Source organism: Phymastichus coffea, unplaced genomic scaffold (genome assembly GCF_024137745.1).
Source record: "Phymastichus coffea isolate CEN01 unplaced genomic scaffold, Cenicafe_Pcof_1.1 PCOF00200, whole genome shotgun sequence".
In the NCBI taxonomy this organism is placed as follows: Eukaryota; Metazoa; Arthropoda; class Insecta; order Hymenoptera; family Eulophidae; genus Phymastichus; species Phymastichus coffea.
The window spans coordinates 84,722-100,482 of record NW_026707011.1 but is presented as its reverse complement, the minus strand read 5'-3'; the positions used below and the strand labels follow the sequence as shown (position 1 = coordinate 100,482).

The window sequence follows — 15,761 nt, the reverse complement described above, 5'->3', positions numbered from 1 at the left end:
GGAGAATTATGTTTTTCATGATACATCCGTAAAACGAATTTTCCGAAAAATATATAACTTTTCGTGATTTCTGACCACGATATTCGGATTTAGCAGAAAATTTTACATAGAGTTGCATAGTTTTTGTGAGTTTCATCCCCAGTGCATACGGGAAGACACGGGAAGCTTGCGGATTATGAAGTGGGAGTGAAAGGTGCAGTGAAGAGAGAATCAAATGGGAAAAACGGACGGTCGATTGCCCTTTTAATGAATACTTGAGCAAGCTTTCTATTTGACATTATTACAGTTTTCTTTGACACTATTAATTAATGCTTTTAATTTCTCTTTAAAATGTGAATTATCCTCTCCGGGAACTCCTCGTACATTTGTCTCCGCCTTGCAACAGCACGCGTCGAGAACACACGCGAGTCGTAACTTTTCTTGGTCGCGGTAGTTGCTAAGCGAGATGACTTGGATGCGCGGCGCAGAGTTTTGTTTACGTTTGTGTCCGTCTCTCTCTCTCTCTCTCTCTGTCTTTCTATCTCTATCTCTGATAGATATATTAATCAGTGACGAGTAAAATATCATTTATTTCGGTCAACCTTTATAGCACATCTAAAACAATATAAAGTGATTGTTAATTTATTTGAACGGACCATGGAAGAATACTTATCTACATGTATCTAACTATCCGACTGTTTGCGGCATCTGTTTGTGTTTGGCGTTCACAAAAAGGGAAACTTTCTCTTTCGCGTCTAGACACGTTTGGGAAATCTCCGAATGACGCCCATGTGGTTCGAGACAGCCTCGTTCGAGCCAGAAAAAAGGCACTTGGCGACAACTCAGCTAGCCAAGTCTGTGCCCAAGGAAAAGGTGACGTTAACCCCCAGCCCCTTTTTTGTTTGATGGAAATTATAAAAAAACTGAGTTCAGTTGAGCATGGGCACCGGAAGCGAGCGCTTCGACATCTTCAGCATCTTTTTCTCGCTTTTTCTCGCTTTTTCTGTCGATGCGAGTGCTCTGCGCCAAGCAGAACTGGGGCCTTGCTCCCGCGCGGGTGTGTAGCGTGTGTTGTCCTGCCCGCGACTTCTTGCGTTCCCCGGGGCTGAGGACAGGTGCGCCGTCTTCTCAGTCAACGATAGGCTGTGCCCTTCGAGGTGCCTCCAACTTCGCGGCATTCTCTGCCCATATATAGCCCAGGCACGACGCAGCAAGCGCTGTACCCGTGTCCGAGACATCGGAGCTGCGCCGTGCCTTCTCTATTAGGAGGCACCGTCCTTACAACAGGACTTTGAGGTGCGCCCGACTGGTGGACAGTGTAATATCAAGTGGCCACTCGTTGATAACTCGGGCGAATTTGTAATCCGTCAATTAGTTGTTATTATGCGTTCATTTTACCTTCTTCTTTACCTTTTTAGCTATTGTTGTACATTTCTCTTTTCGTTCGCTTTCTTGTGCACTGCGTGTTTTATTTCTTGTGCTTCTATTTTTTAGGCAAGTGGAGGATACGATACTTAAATAGCTTTTCCCCCCGTACGGCTGGGGTTTTTTATGCCGGCTAGGTATTAAATCCCTTGCCTGGTATATCTACTAATAATAGCTGTTATAATAAATAAAATTAAATAGGATTAGGAAGTTCTTGTTCATTTTTTTTAACAGCCCCCTCCCTTCTTATATTCGGACTTGTTATATATATATATATATATATATATATATATATATATATATATATATATATATATATATTTCACAACTCCATTCGCTGCTAAAACCAATTTTACCATAAATTTCAAATTCCTAGTAGCAATTTTTTTGCAGAATTACTCCTCTATAGTTGTCTCTTATTAGAAACAGCATGAAAAACTATAAAATAACATAGTAAAAGTCATCATTCACTAACTTTAAAGATAAGTCTACTAACTATCAGCTTTGCTAATTAATCTACATTTAATCTACATGTTAAATACAATGATGAATAAGTTACCGTTTGAAAAAAGTTCATTTGGATGCTAGTCCGCGAAAATGATTTTAGCCTCATGTGAAAGTTTGAGAGGCTTCACACTGAAATAACTTTCTTGCGCATGTAACTTAATTTTTCGAAACGACGTATGTAGGATAAGATTTTAAGAACGCCAGATTTCTCAGCCTAAAGCCGAAAAAATATTGTTGAACTTTATGCGTGCGGCAACTTGACTTTCCGCATGCTCGAGCATACTTAAAATCTCGTCCCACACACGTCCTATCGAAAAAAAAAATTTATTGTACTAGTGTCGTTATGTACTATTTGAAATGTGATCTAATTCATACATTTTACTACAATACAATTAATGAAACAAAGCAAATTATGAAACCTTAAATGTCCAATAACTCAAAAGATTGAAACTTTTATATAACCCATAACTTATCACTTTATGTCGCAGTCATTTAATGTAAAAGAAATGTGGCTAACATTGTTTGAATTTTAAAAATGTTATATCTCAATTGAGAACTGAAATTATATGACATTAAATCATTACAAAAGCTTATCTGTATTATACACAAGACTACGAAAACGATTCAGCAACAAACAACATTAAGTAAATAAATAATAAAATGCAGAGACATATTTTCCTGATTTTTAGTTTTCATACTTCCGTAAAAGGACAAGTAGAGACATTTGATGCAAAGTATGTCAGTTCCTAGAAAGAACAAAGACCTTATAGCCATTAGTTTATTTTATTACAATAATAAATTGTACGGATCAAAAGATTCATTCATTTAGATTTCAAAGAAGGCAGGACACCGAATCGCAAAGATAATCAAATTAATGCAAATATCATCAATGCAGTCGTAAAAATCAGTAAGAAAATCAAATCTTATCAGCGAAGATTACTAAAATTATCTGGAATCTTTCTGGCAAATTGAATATTTTGTTATAATCAGATCGCTCCCCCCTTGCACAACCGCATTAATCGTATAAATAGGCAGTCTTCTACCTAACAGTTACACAGTCTATTAAGCGTTGATCTGGTTAAGATGTTCTCTTACGTGCTCCTCCTCGCTATCATTAGCTTTGCCAGTGGTAAGTTAATATTTCAATGCTTTTTTTAAACTCAATTGAAATCATAAATCGAATTGGAAAATCTTACTTTTTTATCACGTAGGCAAGCCAACCTTTCCTCACGGTAGGATCTATGGTGGTGAAAATGCTATGATCGAGACTTTTCCTCACCAAGTGTCACTGGAGTTTCTTGGAGTGCACAGTTGTGGTGGTTCTATCATCTCCAAATACTACGTCCTAACGGCAGCCCACTGTGTCTCATACGTGCCATATACGACGGTTCGGTCTGGTTCATCCTACACTGAGGAAGGTGGCGTAGTTCACGAAGTAGAAAAGTTTTTCGGCCATGAAAATTATTACCAGAATGAATATGGTCAACCAGTCAACGACATTGCACTCGTCAAAGTCAAGCAACCATTTGAATTCGATGACACACGTAGCGCCATCGAACTGTTTAACAAAGGTGAACAGTCATTTGCTGGAGTTAACTCAATTATTTCTGGATGGGGTGCAACCGAATATGAAGCGCCCAATCAACTTCAAACTGTCACCATTCCAATAATCAGCAAGGACCTCTGCAAACAAGCTTACAATGAAAGACTGCCAGTTGGTCAAATCTGTGCTGCTTACTATGGAATTGGTGGTAAGGACGCATGCCAAGGTGACTCTGGTGGCCCACTTACCATAGATGGACGTCTTGCTGGTGTTGTCTCATGGGGTAACGGATGTGCTGAAGCTTATTTCCCTGGAGCTTACACTGAAATCGCTTATTACCGCGAATGGATCGACAAACACGTTCAATATTAAATCTCATTTTTTTATTTATTAATTATCACTCATCACTGAATAACTGTATAATAATGCGATACTATCTTCAGAGATAATGACGTCACTTGCATTGTGATGTCATCATAGAATGTGTTTGTTATTAGAATAAATTTCATTTTTTATCGAAAAAAACAGACGTTTTTTCAAAACCAATACCTATAATGTTAAGCCTTTTTAATAATAATTTTCTACATCTAACAGTATTAATACACTCATGAAACTAAGTTTTTTTTTTAAATATTTCCTTTTTATAATTTATATGGTTAGACGCTTTTATGTGAGCATGGTAATAGTTTACACAATGTTATTGCACTTCAAATTTACATTGTAAAAACGGTTTCTAAATATTTGAAGCATTGCCCTTCTTTATCAAGAGCTTTGACAATTGTTTCATCAGTCCTAATTTTATACATAAAAGAATTATGCTAAGATCCATAAGAGGTTGATTGATGGTATTGTTAGAAGCTGAAGTGATGGCCTTGCTAGCCACACTTTTATATTATAGTATTCTGCTCTATTTTGACTGTCAAACATGCATAAATAACATGGGTACTTGGTAAAACATGATTGTTGACCTAGTTTATGGTCAATATTTTCAGGTCTCCACAAATTAACTAGTGGTGCTCACTATACTTTATTTTATTTAAAACTTTTTCGATGTTATAGTATTATTCTATGAGTTCAGATGAATGGGCCAATAACAACGGAGCTTATGCGTTCATATTGTGAAGAACTGCCTTTAGGCTTCGCTTGGATGAATCGATGAATTCTTCTGACTTATACAAATTTTGTTGTAACTCATTAATAAAACCTTGTACATTGATGCAGTACACTAGATCAGATTCACGAATGAAGTCTTTCCGTTTCGATAAAATGTGACATTTACGCCCTTTTCTAATAAGTTATAAGACTTCATTTGTGAGGTCATTAATTCAGCTGCATCTTTTGCTAATCTATGTATCTATGTTTAGTATTCCTAAATCTGTCATTCAGTTGAGCTTGTGAGATCTTTCTTTAATTTCTCTGTATCGACGAGAACGTACTTATCATGACTGCCCGAAGACTGTTCTTCACTCTCGACGGATTCTCTTTCTGCTTTCATCAATGATTCATTTTTATCAGTATCATCTTTTCTGTGGTCATTGAGATTTACTACTTCTTCTTCTATACTACCATCAAAATTCATACCATCTGTTCCTTGTATAAAACTGTCTCGTGAAGTCTCATTTATCAAACTTTTGACTAATTGCTTCTCTGGACGAATGACACTAGTTGCATACAATATTTTTTACTTATCCTAGTTACATTTGTCATGAAAAAGTAAGAGTTACTTTTATCTAGTAGTTTTTTCAAATAACGGGTTTTAGAGACTTTAATTTACTTTTATAAACTTTAATAAACGGCAATTACAGTCGAGATAGAGCAAAATACTATAATGTATAAGTATGGCCAGCAAAGCCGTCACTTACTTCAGGTTCCAGCTATGTCATCGATCGTTCTCTTATGGATCCTCGCAAAATTCATTTACCTCCTTTACGTATAAAATTAGGACTGATGAAACAATTTGTTAGAAACCATCTTTACGAATGTAACTTTGGTTAAATTGAAGGAAGCTATCTTTGATAAACTTCAAATTCGCAAAATATTCAGGGACGAAGAATTTGTCGAAAGTATAAATGTTATCCTATTTTTAACGACGGATTCGGATTCAGCGGGAAAAAATACAAAAGGAAAGTATAGTCTATATCCTAGAACCACCACCTTTTTTTTTGTGGGTTTGCGTTAGCAAAGGATATTAACTGCCCTGCTAGCAGTTTTTCTTACGACTATCAATAATCTCAAAGCAGTAAATTATTATAATTATATACACGAAATTGCCACAGGGATTGTAGCTATTTAACTTCACGTTGCCATCAGCAAACAGTATTTTTGTTGAGAAGTAATTTACCTAGCGAACACACTTGCAGTGTGATCACTGATGGCATCGCTGTCAAAGGGTATCAATTTAATGTTGACAATTGACATGCTGAATTATTTCCTTCTGAAGTTTGCACAGAAATAGCATAGCAAATTTAGCACCGTGACTAAATTGATAAACTCATCGAATTTTTATGCTAGAAAGCTTCAATTTGATTTAATTAGATCTTTCAACTTGCATCGAATTATTTATGTCCGTATTTATTAGAGAGTTTGATACGACTAATTTCAAAAACTCAATTGTTAGCAAAAGTATAATTATACATAGAATTAAAAACTCACTTAAAAGGTACAAGTAATAATTATTTTAGTAAGAAAAAGTAAATTTACGATATGATTGAACAATCAGAAGATTAAATAAATAATTTTGAAACAATATGCGGCATTGAAAGAATAAACTTACTAATTTTTGTGGATAAGGAGAATTAAATAACGTTATTACGTCGGTAGAATATTTACTAATCCAATTGCATAAATTAATAATCTCGAATACACTTATGATTGTAAACCCAGCGCCTGCCTAATGTAAATCTCAATATAACATGCATTTGATAAAGCTCTCCGCTAACATTCCCTCACCATTACGACGTTCATAAAAGCACATCCGGTTGTTAGTACTCAGGCGCTTTCTCATAAGCATATGTGCTCGTTCACTTTGATCTCAGATTAATGATTCCAGTTGAATCTCGAATAATAAAAAAATGATACGAATATCATCTACATTTAATCTATCTATATTAATTTAGCAACATTAATAATAATTCGTTTGTAAAACACAATTACGTCAGTTTTGAAAAATCACAATTTTAATTATGTATGCGTAAACGAAATACAGGAGTAAATTTTATTTTCTTGTGAATTTTTTTTCAGTTTAAATTGGTTTCTCTTTTAGTAATTAACTATGAATTATTGACTCGTGTTAAGCGTAATAAATATGATTCACACTATACATTAAGTTTTATTTTCAATTCAGTCAAATCAAACTTGCCGATCAACTTCAAGCTGTAGACTTCACTACTGTCAGCAAATGAATATTGTAAATATGTTACCAAAGTTTTTCTAAAACTCAAATATTTTTCACTTTACAAACTTTCTTTACTTTACTTTACATTTACTCAGCTCGTGCATAACTGACTGGGGTGGTCCGGTTGGGTCATCAGTGGTCTTCTAATTAGAATCGTTTCGATTGGTGTAAAATGGCACAGTTGGTTTACACAGATTCAAAAACACGCTGAGTTTTTATGAAATGTTGAGTACCAATTCTAATTTATGATAACATGACTTTTTCCCTTTAAATATTCTGATTGTTGATTGTTCAAAATTTTTATTTTCGGTATATTCATTTTTTTTTTAAATGTTGTATAAAATTCAAAATAAACTTTTGAAAATGAATCTTTAATTGTTTGAATTCATGGAAAATCTGATGGATCGACTTTTTAGTTGTATCAGGTTGCGCATAGATAGCGTTTACGAAATAAGGGAGAAACGGTTTTTCTAGTTGTATAAGTTAGATACATGTAGAATGAACCGGCTGTCATAGCAAAGGCGCCTGTTGGACATTTGTAGTTTGCTGCCTTTCCAATGATTCCCTTTTTATCCTTTTTATCTAGTATCTGTCTTTTTCTATGTTAATGAAGACATTAAGCGTCTGTAAGTAGTACAAGCTCAAGTGTGGGCTGTCTGTCTAGTAAGTACGCTATGCAAAACTTCCTTCAATAAATTCCAATCCCCCAGCACAATTAGTGAAAACGTGCTATTAGATAAGCAAAAAGTAATAATCTAATACAATATCAAAGTCTATAAGAAGCGCAAGCATGGAAAAATCGACTGCTAAAAATAGCCACGTCAACCCTCCAAGCAGTAGCTAAACAACGATGACGCTCAAGGGAGTGATCAGCAGTCAGCATCGTAGTTGTCCTCTCTTGGCGAAAACTGGGTCGCCAGTTCTTGCGTTTGCATGCAGATTAACTGTGCCCGATGCAATTTTCCACGCGATCCTCCAACTTACTGTTGAATCTATATAAGCATTTATTCGAAAAAAAAGACGTGATGGTGAACGTCGTACGTTAAATGAGCCATGAAAAAATTTTTCAATTTGGTAGAAAATTTAACAGCAATTAAATATTCTAATTTTAGCGTAAATTGAGAATATTTCTTTCATTATGAAATTGCAGATAAGAATCACGTGAAACCCATTTGCTGGGAACTTTATTACTTTAGATCTAATATTAATTAATTCATTTTTGTCTCCTGTTGAGCTTAGATGGTGTTTTTGGTTTAATTAGTATTCTGGGTTGTGCTAAAACTGAATATCCTGATGTCTATGCTAACACTGCCTGTTTGAAAATTTGCATAAATGAGATTACTGATTTGTAAGAAGTTTCAGGACATGATTCCATTTTTAGTATTTTTATTACATAATTTGGAGTAATATGATGTAATCGTTCGAGCAATGTAACAATTTGATATATTTTAACAGATGTCGAAATGGATTAATGAGCGTCTATTTTTTTAACCTTAATTTTAAATATGGCGTACATTAACAAGTGTATTAGATTATGTGACGTTTGTTTAGTAATTGCCGTACTGTACTGTAGATATAGATTCATCAAAACTCTTAGCTTCGATTGAGAAAAATTAAGCTAATCATTTCGCGTGACTACTTTGAACTTAGAAACATGGCTATTGCTTATCAATTGAATAGGTATATAAATCTTGGATACAAATTCATGAACGGAAAATCAGTTTGTCAAAAATGATGTGCTGCAGTCTACTAGTGATCAGTCTTATTTACGCCATTGACATTAAATAAATAAATAGAGATTCGTACGGATTTTCATGTGCTTTAATTTTGTTACTCTAATGTAAAAATGTAAGTCTTTCAACATTGGCTTCTATCCGCGATCGTAGCAGCAGTGGAATTAGATGGATAAAATACCGAAATTGAAGATTTCAAATAAATTTTCGTACTGGCGATCTTCAATGGTGTGATGGCAGCATAATTTCTGAAAATAACTCTCTGACCGCAGCTCTCTACCTTGAACTTCCAAATGATCTGTATACTGTGATAGGCAAGTCATCCTATTATGCAGAGAAGACATTCACAACATCATCAAAAAAAATTTTTACAATAGCACGATTGATCTTGCTGTTATAAAAGGTTACCAGCCATTCAAATTGGAAGAAAACTCAATAATCTATTTAGGAAGCTTCCATTTTATTTCTGATACAGGCAGAAAAGAGCTACAAGTAGACTCCTCTTGTAACAAGAAATTTCCTTTACTGGCTATTTCAATATAAAGTTATTCTATAATCGAGCAACATTTGAAGGTACAAATTATTACGCAGAGATTACGTAGATTTGAAAATATCGTGTCTCAAAGTGCACTGTAATGGACGAGTATTTTGTTTGTTAAAAATAAATAATTTAGATAAAAGAAAAATTAGACCTTTTTTCTCGGGACCATAATAAAAGAAATCAACTAAAAAAATGCCGAAATTTTGGCTGACTTCAATTCAAGGCCGACAGCGCTTTATTGAATAATAACGTTGTTTGGTAAGCCCGCATGCATATTACTTCACGAAAGCGATTCTCAGGTGTATGGAGGTCTGATAAGACTACTGTAGGATCCACGTGCGCTCAAATGTTTACAGCCTTTCGCAAATTTCTTATTTCCAAGTTTGATTTCACTATATAGAGTATTATTCATGCATAAGGCTATTCACACATTTATAAGTTTCCTTTTAGTTTGTTTGCGAGAAAGACGATTGTTTTCTAGTAGATGATTTCACGCTTCGATTTTAATCGGATTTCCATAGAAGTAAAATCGGTCGACGAGATAATAAATGAACTACAATTAGTTGTCAATTATCACTTTTATCGCATAGCATCTCAATTTAGTTATTAATGCTAGGAAATAATTTTATCATGTACATCCTTATCGAATATTACTTCATACCTCTATGTGTATAAATGTAGTCTACTTGAACAAGCGTGGCTCATGAGTGCAAGAACAGTCAATTGGAAATGATGCTGCTGGCGTTCCTCTCTCTATTCATTATTTTTGCGAACGGTGAGTATCTCTTATTAATTTACACGTTCGCGAATAAATTGCCCAGTGAATAAGGAACTTCTGTGCGCTTTCTGAATTTTCTAAATTGCAACGCAAAGGTGACGATTGTAGTATCAGTCGCTACATTATTACGGAAAAATACCTGGCTATGTCATGTTTGCTGATTGACTGATTAATTGTTGAAACATTTGCTAAGCACTTTTTGATGAATGCGCGGCAATTATTGTATATCATCTGATTTGAAGCGTATCATTATTGTCAGGCAACAGTCAATCGATGTTTTTCTAGGTAATCTTTTTGCATTTTCGAAAATAAAACGTAATTACGAGTGACATACAAAGAATTTGGCATACTTTTTACATCGCCTCGATTTACCCAACATTTACAAACGCAATATAGAACTGCGCAACCCAAGTGTTGCACTATCGGATAATCAGCCAACCCACATTTTAACACTCACTTGTTCGTTCAATAGCATCGTTACAACGTCGTTTCGGCGGTCGTATAGTCGGCGGTACCGACACTAACATCGAAGATCACCCATACCAGGTGAGCGTGCAAACAGCGACTACTCACTTCTGCGGCGGTAGTATCATCTCCAATCGTCATGTTCTCACTGCCGCTCACTGTGTGTACTTTGCGCCATCTGAAATTTTCATTCGCAGTGGTACGACATATAGAATGAAAGGTGGCCAGATTCACAATGTCGTGAAGAGCGTCACACAAAAGCGCTGGAAGTTCGGACAAGATGTTGCCGTTCTTACCGTCGATCCGCCATTCGATTTCGATAAAACGCGAATGCCGATAAGGTATGTTTATCCATTTGTAAAATGTCTGTTATGGATGTATCTTGATCTTATGTGATGAAAATATCGGACAGATTAGCTGCGGAGAGGCCAGCCATCGGCACAATGGGAAACGTAACGGGCTGGGGACGATTAAAAGAAGAACAAACGGAAGGCTCCAAGCACCTACAATTGGTGCAAGTTCCTATACTAGAAAATGACATTTGCACCGAAGCTTACAAAAACACTGCAGTCGGTGGGATTGCTGATACTGAATTATGCGCGGGTTACATCGGCATTGGCGGGAAAGACTCTTGTCAAGGTGATTCGGGTGGTCCCCTAGTGATTGGTAACGTACAAGTCGGTATTATTTCCCTTGGTAAGGGATGTGCCGATCCTAAGTATCCAGGGATTTATATCGACGTTGCGTATTTCAAGAAGTGGATCGAGGAGCAAGCATACTTGAACTTCTAAGATAGATAAACGTGTGATGTTGGGCGACGTAAAACTTGTATATTAAACATTTTTTATTCAATTTATTATTTTAAACGTCTCGACCTTTTTCATACTATAGCTTGTTCAAATAGGTTTAAACCATTCATTTGTGGAGCAAGTATTATACAGTGAATAAGAGACCTTATATTTGTATCAAAAACTTACCTTTCATCGACGTTCAATTTTTTACGTAGCTGAAGGTATAAGACAGGATCCAATATTCAATCTGCAAATTAAAAGAAAACAATACCATTTAAAAATTAAATCATTTGAAACTTTGACGTGCAGACGACACTATTTTAATTCAAATACTATAAGGAAAATTAGAAGATACGATCAATTCGTTATTAAGAAACAAAAATGAAAGTAGACATAACAAATAAGTTCTAGAATTTTTATTTAAATATTTTTTATTTATACTTTCATACAAAAACCCAAATTACATATCCATATTATCAAATTATACAGCAGCATGTTTAGCGATCCAATCACGCATAGCAGCGATTTCAGTGTAGACACCTGGATAACCCTTCCTGGCACATCCATTACCCCACGAGACAATGCCAGCTTGGCGACCAGCAATGACAAGAGGACCGCCAGAGTCACCTTGGCAGGTATCCTTTCCTCCTTGCGGATAAGCAGCGCAGATTTGACCTTCGGGAATACCACCCCAATTTTGATATGCTCGACCACACACGGTTTTAGTGACGATGGGGACGTCGACGGTACGAAGTGACGCGGGAGCATTGCCACCTTCTACTGTTGCACCCCAGCCTGAGATGGTAGCAAGGGAACCTTCAATCGCTTCCTCAGCCAAATCGAAGAGTGGAATGGGTTGGGTGGTTTTTCCAAGCGTAACGGGCGTTTTGAGTTTTAAGATAGCAACGTCGTTCTCGGGGATACCAAACATGTTGATCTTGAAGTTTTCGTGACGGACAATCTCGTCAACTTGGAGCAGTGCACCACCTTCGGCAGTCCTGGAGCTACCAACTCTCACAGTCATCATCTTGGCGGGGTAACTCTGAGTGCAGTGTCCGGCAGTGAGAATGACCTTCTCCGAAATGATACTACCGCCGCAGAAATGGAATCCGTAGGCCTGCAGCGACACCTGCCAGGGGTGCTCCTCGATCGACGTTTCCCGACCGCCCACTATGCGGCCCTGAGGTGTGAAAGGGTTTATTCCTACTAAGCATGGGACACTCGGTTTCACAAGACGGTCACCTGCAGCATATAATCAAGACGAGATTGAAGTGTATTTAAATGCGAAAAAGCATGTAATAATACGTACCATTAGTCGAAGCTAGCAGAAGCACCGTTAACAGAAATGGCAACATGTTGCTAAGAGATTGACTGGTGAAGCTGGGTTCACTGCATTACCGAAAACCGCATCGGTTTATATACGAAGTCGATCGCAAGTTTCAAGCCAAAGATAAGCTCAGCACTCGAAATCTATAATCCATTAATCCATTCGCAGCGAAGAGCAGCACTCGATAACGAAATGACTCGCAAACTTACTGCCGAAAATTTCAATGGCTATAGGGTTATTCAAATAAACCACCGAAGATTGATCATACGGTTATCTCTGCCAAATCCTACTCGTGAAATAACTTTGAGTTTTTACATAAGCTATTTTATTCCATGACAAACATGGTACGTAATATCGCCTCTAATCACCATAAAACAGCATAATTTCTAGATTTTCATCGTCACACGACGAATATTACAATTGCTGTAGCGTTCGCCCCCTTCACAAAGAGATAACGCGAAGGCACTGGTTTCCCGCGACGTCGTCGTAAATCGTAGGAAACATTACTACTATCCGTCAGACGACTCTCTCTCTCTCTCTCTCTCTCTCTCTCTCTCTCTCTCTCTCTCTCTCTCTCTCTCTCTCTCTCCAGGACTGCGGATCGATGAGTCGCAAGATGCAAACTAATGCGCGCCGAGTTTATATGTGACAGCGTTAGAATAATACGTGGTTTTATGGGTGACGTCCTGATGATTTATTTGTTGAATTATGTATATTCTAATTTAACCGTGCTTGATCGATGTGTTGAGTATTCCAATACTCTCGCATGAAAAGCCAATTAATTTATGCAGTAATGACAGTGAATTGACGTTGATGGGATGATAATTCAAATATGCCGATGATTCGCATGTGCGCTTTGAAGTGACATATTTCTAGGTTTATTTATATGAGCATTATAATGACATTCAAAATAATTAAGTACTCTGGATTTCTAATACTCTGAACGGATTAATGAAAGGAATTTTGATTGTTATCCAATAAGCACTTGAATAAAATGAAATTTGTGTAAAATTGATCACCGTGAAGATGATTATTAAACGATATAGTAATGAAACCTTGATTTATTTACAATTTAAGCTAATATTCGTGACAATTCGTTGTCATAAATAAATAAACAAATACATAAATAATTTATATCAATGAGTATAGTAGGCATTTTTTTTTAATATTAGGAGATGATTGACTATCAGTTAATAATCCGCGTATAATGATAAGGTGATTATTTATTTACAATCAATTAAAAATAGGCTGATAATCGATCAAATCTTGAATATATAATTCCGTACGAAAATTCGCCCTACGAATTCACTCATATATGAACCTTATTTTCTTATCGTACTCTCCAGCAGACATGAAATTCTCCCAAAATCATTTGCAAGTCGGCTCTGGCTTATCAGCTATTCAGAGCTGCGCATCGTATAAATAATTCGGCACAACTCCAAGTAATATCTAGTCGTCCGGAGTCTAGTATAGACAATATGTATCGACTCGTCATTCTTACTTTTGGATTTGCCCTAGTCGCTGGTGAGTGAATAATCATAATAATATTTACAAGTCACAAAAAATATACTATATAAAAGTTTGAATGAATCAATATAGGGGATCCCATTATTCCCCGCCGGACTATCAATGGCTTGAATCCGGTATCGCCCCAAGGCCGCATAGTGGGCGGTCGGGAAACGTCGATCGAGGAGCACCCCTGGCAGGTGTCGCTGCAGGCCTACGGATTCCATTTCTGCGGCGGTAGTATCATTTCGGAGAAGGTCATTCTCACTGCCGGACACTGCACTCAGAGTTACCCCGCCAAGATGATGACTGTGAGAGTTGGTAGCTCCAGGACTGCCGAAGGTGGTGCACTGCTCCAAGTTGACGAGATTGTCCGTCACGAAAACTTCAAGATCAACATGTTTGGTATCCCCGAGAACGACGTTGCTATCTTAAAACTCAAAACGCCCGTTACGCTTGGAAAAACCACCCAACCCATTCCACTCTTCGATTTGGCTGAGGAAGCGATTGAAGGTTCCCTTGCTACCATCTCAGGCTGGGGTGCAACAGTAGAAGGTGGCAATGCTCCCGCGTCACTTCGTACCGTCGACGTCCCCATCGTCACTAAAACCGTGTGTGGTCGAGCATATCAAAATTGGGGTGGTATTCCCGAAGGTCAAATCTGCGCTGCTTATCCGCAAGGAGGAAAGGATACCTGCCAAGGTGACTCTGGCGGTCCTCTTGTCATTGCTGGTCGCCAAGCTGGCATTGTCTCGTGGGGTAATGGATGTGCCAGGAAGGGTTATCCAGGTGTCTACACTGAAATCGCTGCTGTCCGCGACTGGATTACCAAACATGCCGATGTTTAGTTAATTATTTACGCCTTTTTATTGAATGTCTTACTCTATATACTTGAAATAATAATATGAAATCAATTATAAATATATTTTCCAATTTTTAAATAACTTTTTCCTTTCTCATTAAGTAGCATGCGTGAATTCTATTTATATGGAGTATAATATTATAAAAAATTATGATGTTACAAAAATAAAAATCTTATCTAAAAAATTATATATATCGATATATAGAGCAAATCATTTAGTTAGTTACCTAGTCTGAATGTTAACCTTAAGTCAATAAAACCATATATCCGATCGCATTTTACTAACGACAAGCTTTTATTCAACTAATTGAAAAAATATAAATTTGGAAAAAGTTTTCGACTTTTTGACAAATAGGAATTGACCAATGCCATAAAAATTTTATGTTTGGTGTTGTCATTACAGTTACTTCCAGTTTTACAGTAGCACTGATAAGATATTGATTCAATTTATATGTGGTCTGAAATTTAATAAAACCTGATTTCCATGATCATTTTTTATAGTCAGTTCCGTGCTACTTCTTCAACTTTCCACAATTATCGATTCAATGGTATAGTGACGGCATCAATCTCAATCTGCTAGACTGCCTATGTATATAAATATAATGTAAAATCGATATCGTTAGTGGCAGTTTGTCTAAAACGAGAGTTTCTTTTACACGAAGTTACAGATGTTGCTCTTTGTAAAAGTTAAAAATTAACCATTTTCGTTGCTTAATTTTTTTGTCGATCGCAAGTAAATAATATGCCGATAATTCGCCCAACCTGGTTAATTGGTAACTACTACTGATTCGGTTGAAACAGAACATTATGATTTACTGATTAGTCTCATAGTTAACAATGTTAACATTATTACTAAAAAAATTATATTGAAATATACAAAGTTTGCCTGTCAATCCAATTAGTAAATAAG

General features: G+C 36.5%; 5 protein-coding genes across 15 annotated transcripts in view; 3 read left to right on the top strand and 2 right to left on the bottom strand.

The window, feature by feature from the left end:
* LOC131673825 (glutamate-gated chloride channel) overlaps positions 1-15,761 on the bottom strand; it is a 117,696-nt gene that overhangs the window by 86,458 nt on the left and 15,477 nt on the right. For all 11 annotated transcript variants that reach the window (XM_058952149.1, XM_058952153.1, XM_058952159.1 and 8 more), the window contains exon 2: positions 11,343-11,403. The gene's annotated coding sequence lies outside the window, so the exon portion shown is untranslated. The remainder of the gene's footprint in view (positions 1-11,342; positions 11,404-15,761) is intronic.
* On the top strand, positions 2,995-3,826 carry LOC131673845 (trypsin delta-like). Its single transcript, XM_058952185.1, has 2 exons — positions 2,995-3,040; positions 3,123-3,826. Exons 1-2 carry the CDS (start codon positions 2,995-2,997, stop codon positions 3,824-3,826), a joined length of 750 nt encoding a protein of 249 aa, XP_058808168.1.
* LOC131673836 (trypsin-7-like) lies at positions 9,853-11,309 on the top strand. The gene is made up of 3 exons (XM_058952170.1): positions 9,853-9,897; positions 10,373-10,706; positions 10,778-11,309. Exons 1-3 carry the CDS (start codon positions 9,855-9,857, stop codon positions 11,154-11,156), a joined length of 756 nt encoding a protein of 251 aa, XP_058808153.1. The 5' UTR covers positions 9,853-9,854; the 3' UTR covers positions 11,157-11,309.
* Positions 11,624-12,839, bottom strand: LOC131673828 (trypsin-1-like). Its single transcript, XM_058952162.1, has 2 exons — positions 12,466-12,839; positions 11,624-12,398 (listed from the first exon to the last, which is right to left on the bottom strand). The coding sequence occupies exons 1-2, from the start codon at positions 12,509-12,511 to the stop codon at positions 11,638-11,640; spliced, it is 807 nt and encodes a 268-aa protein (XP_058808145.1). The 5' UTR covers positions 12,512-12,839; the 3' UTR covers positions 11,624-11,637.
* Positions 12,510-14,911, top strand: LOC131673844 (trypsin-1-like). Its single transcript, XM_058952184.1, has 4 exons — positions 12,510-12,514; positions 12,583-12,592; positions 12,717-12,738; positions 14,140-14,911. The coding sequence occupies exons 1-4, from the start codon at positions 12,510-12,512 to the stop codon at positions 14,835-14,837; spliced, it is 735 nt and encodes a 244-aa protein (XP_058808167.1). The 3' UTR covers positions 14,838-14,911.

Bases quoted from the DNA above. Each gene is read 5' to 3' on its own strand.
- LOC131673836 (XM_058952170.1), top strand. From the start codon at position 9,855: ATGCTGCTGGCGTTCCTCTCTCTATTCATTATTTTTGCGAACG. The intron at 9,898-10,372 runs GTGAGTATCTCT...TTCGTTCAATAG, and splicing joins ATTCATTATTTTTGCGAACG to CATCGTTACAACGTCGTTTC. The intron at 10,707-10,777 runs GTATGTTTATCC...AATATCGGACAG, and splicing joins AAAACGCGAATGCCGATAAG to ATTAGCTGCGGAGAGGCCAG.
- LOC131673845 (XM_058952185.1), top strand. From the start codon at position 2,995: ATGTTCTCTTACGTGCTCCTCCTCGCTATCATTAGCTTTGCCAGTG. The intron at 3,041-3,122 runs GTAAGTTAATAT...TTTATCACGTAG, and splicing joins TATCATTAGCTTTGCCAGTG to GCAAGCCAACCTTTCCTCAC.
- LOC131673844 (XM_058952184.1), top strand. The intron at 12,739-14,139 runs AGATTGATCATA...TATCGCCCCAAG, and splicing joins TTATTCAAATAAACCACCGA to GCCGCATAGTGGGCGGTCGG.
- LOC131673828 (XM_058952162.1), bottom strand. From the start codon at position 12,511: ATGTTGCCATTTCTGTTAACGGTGCTTCTGCTAGCTTCGACTAATG. The intron at 12,399-12,465 runs GTACGTATTATT...TATATGCTGCAG, and splicing joins TCTGCTAGCTTCGACTAATG to GTGACCGTCTTGTGAAACCG.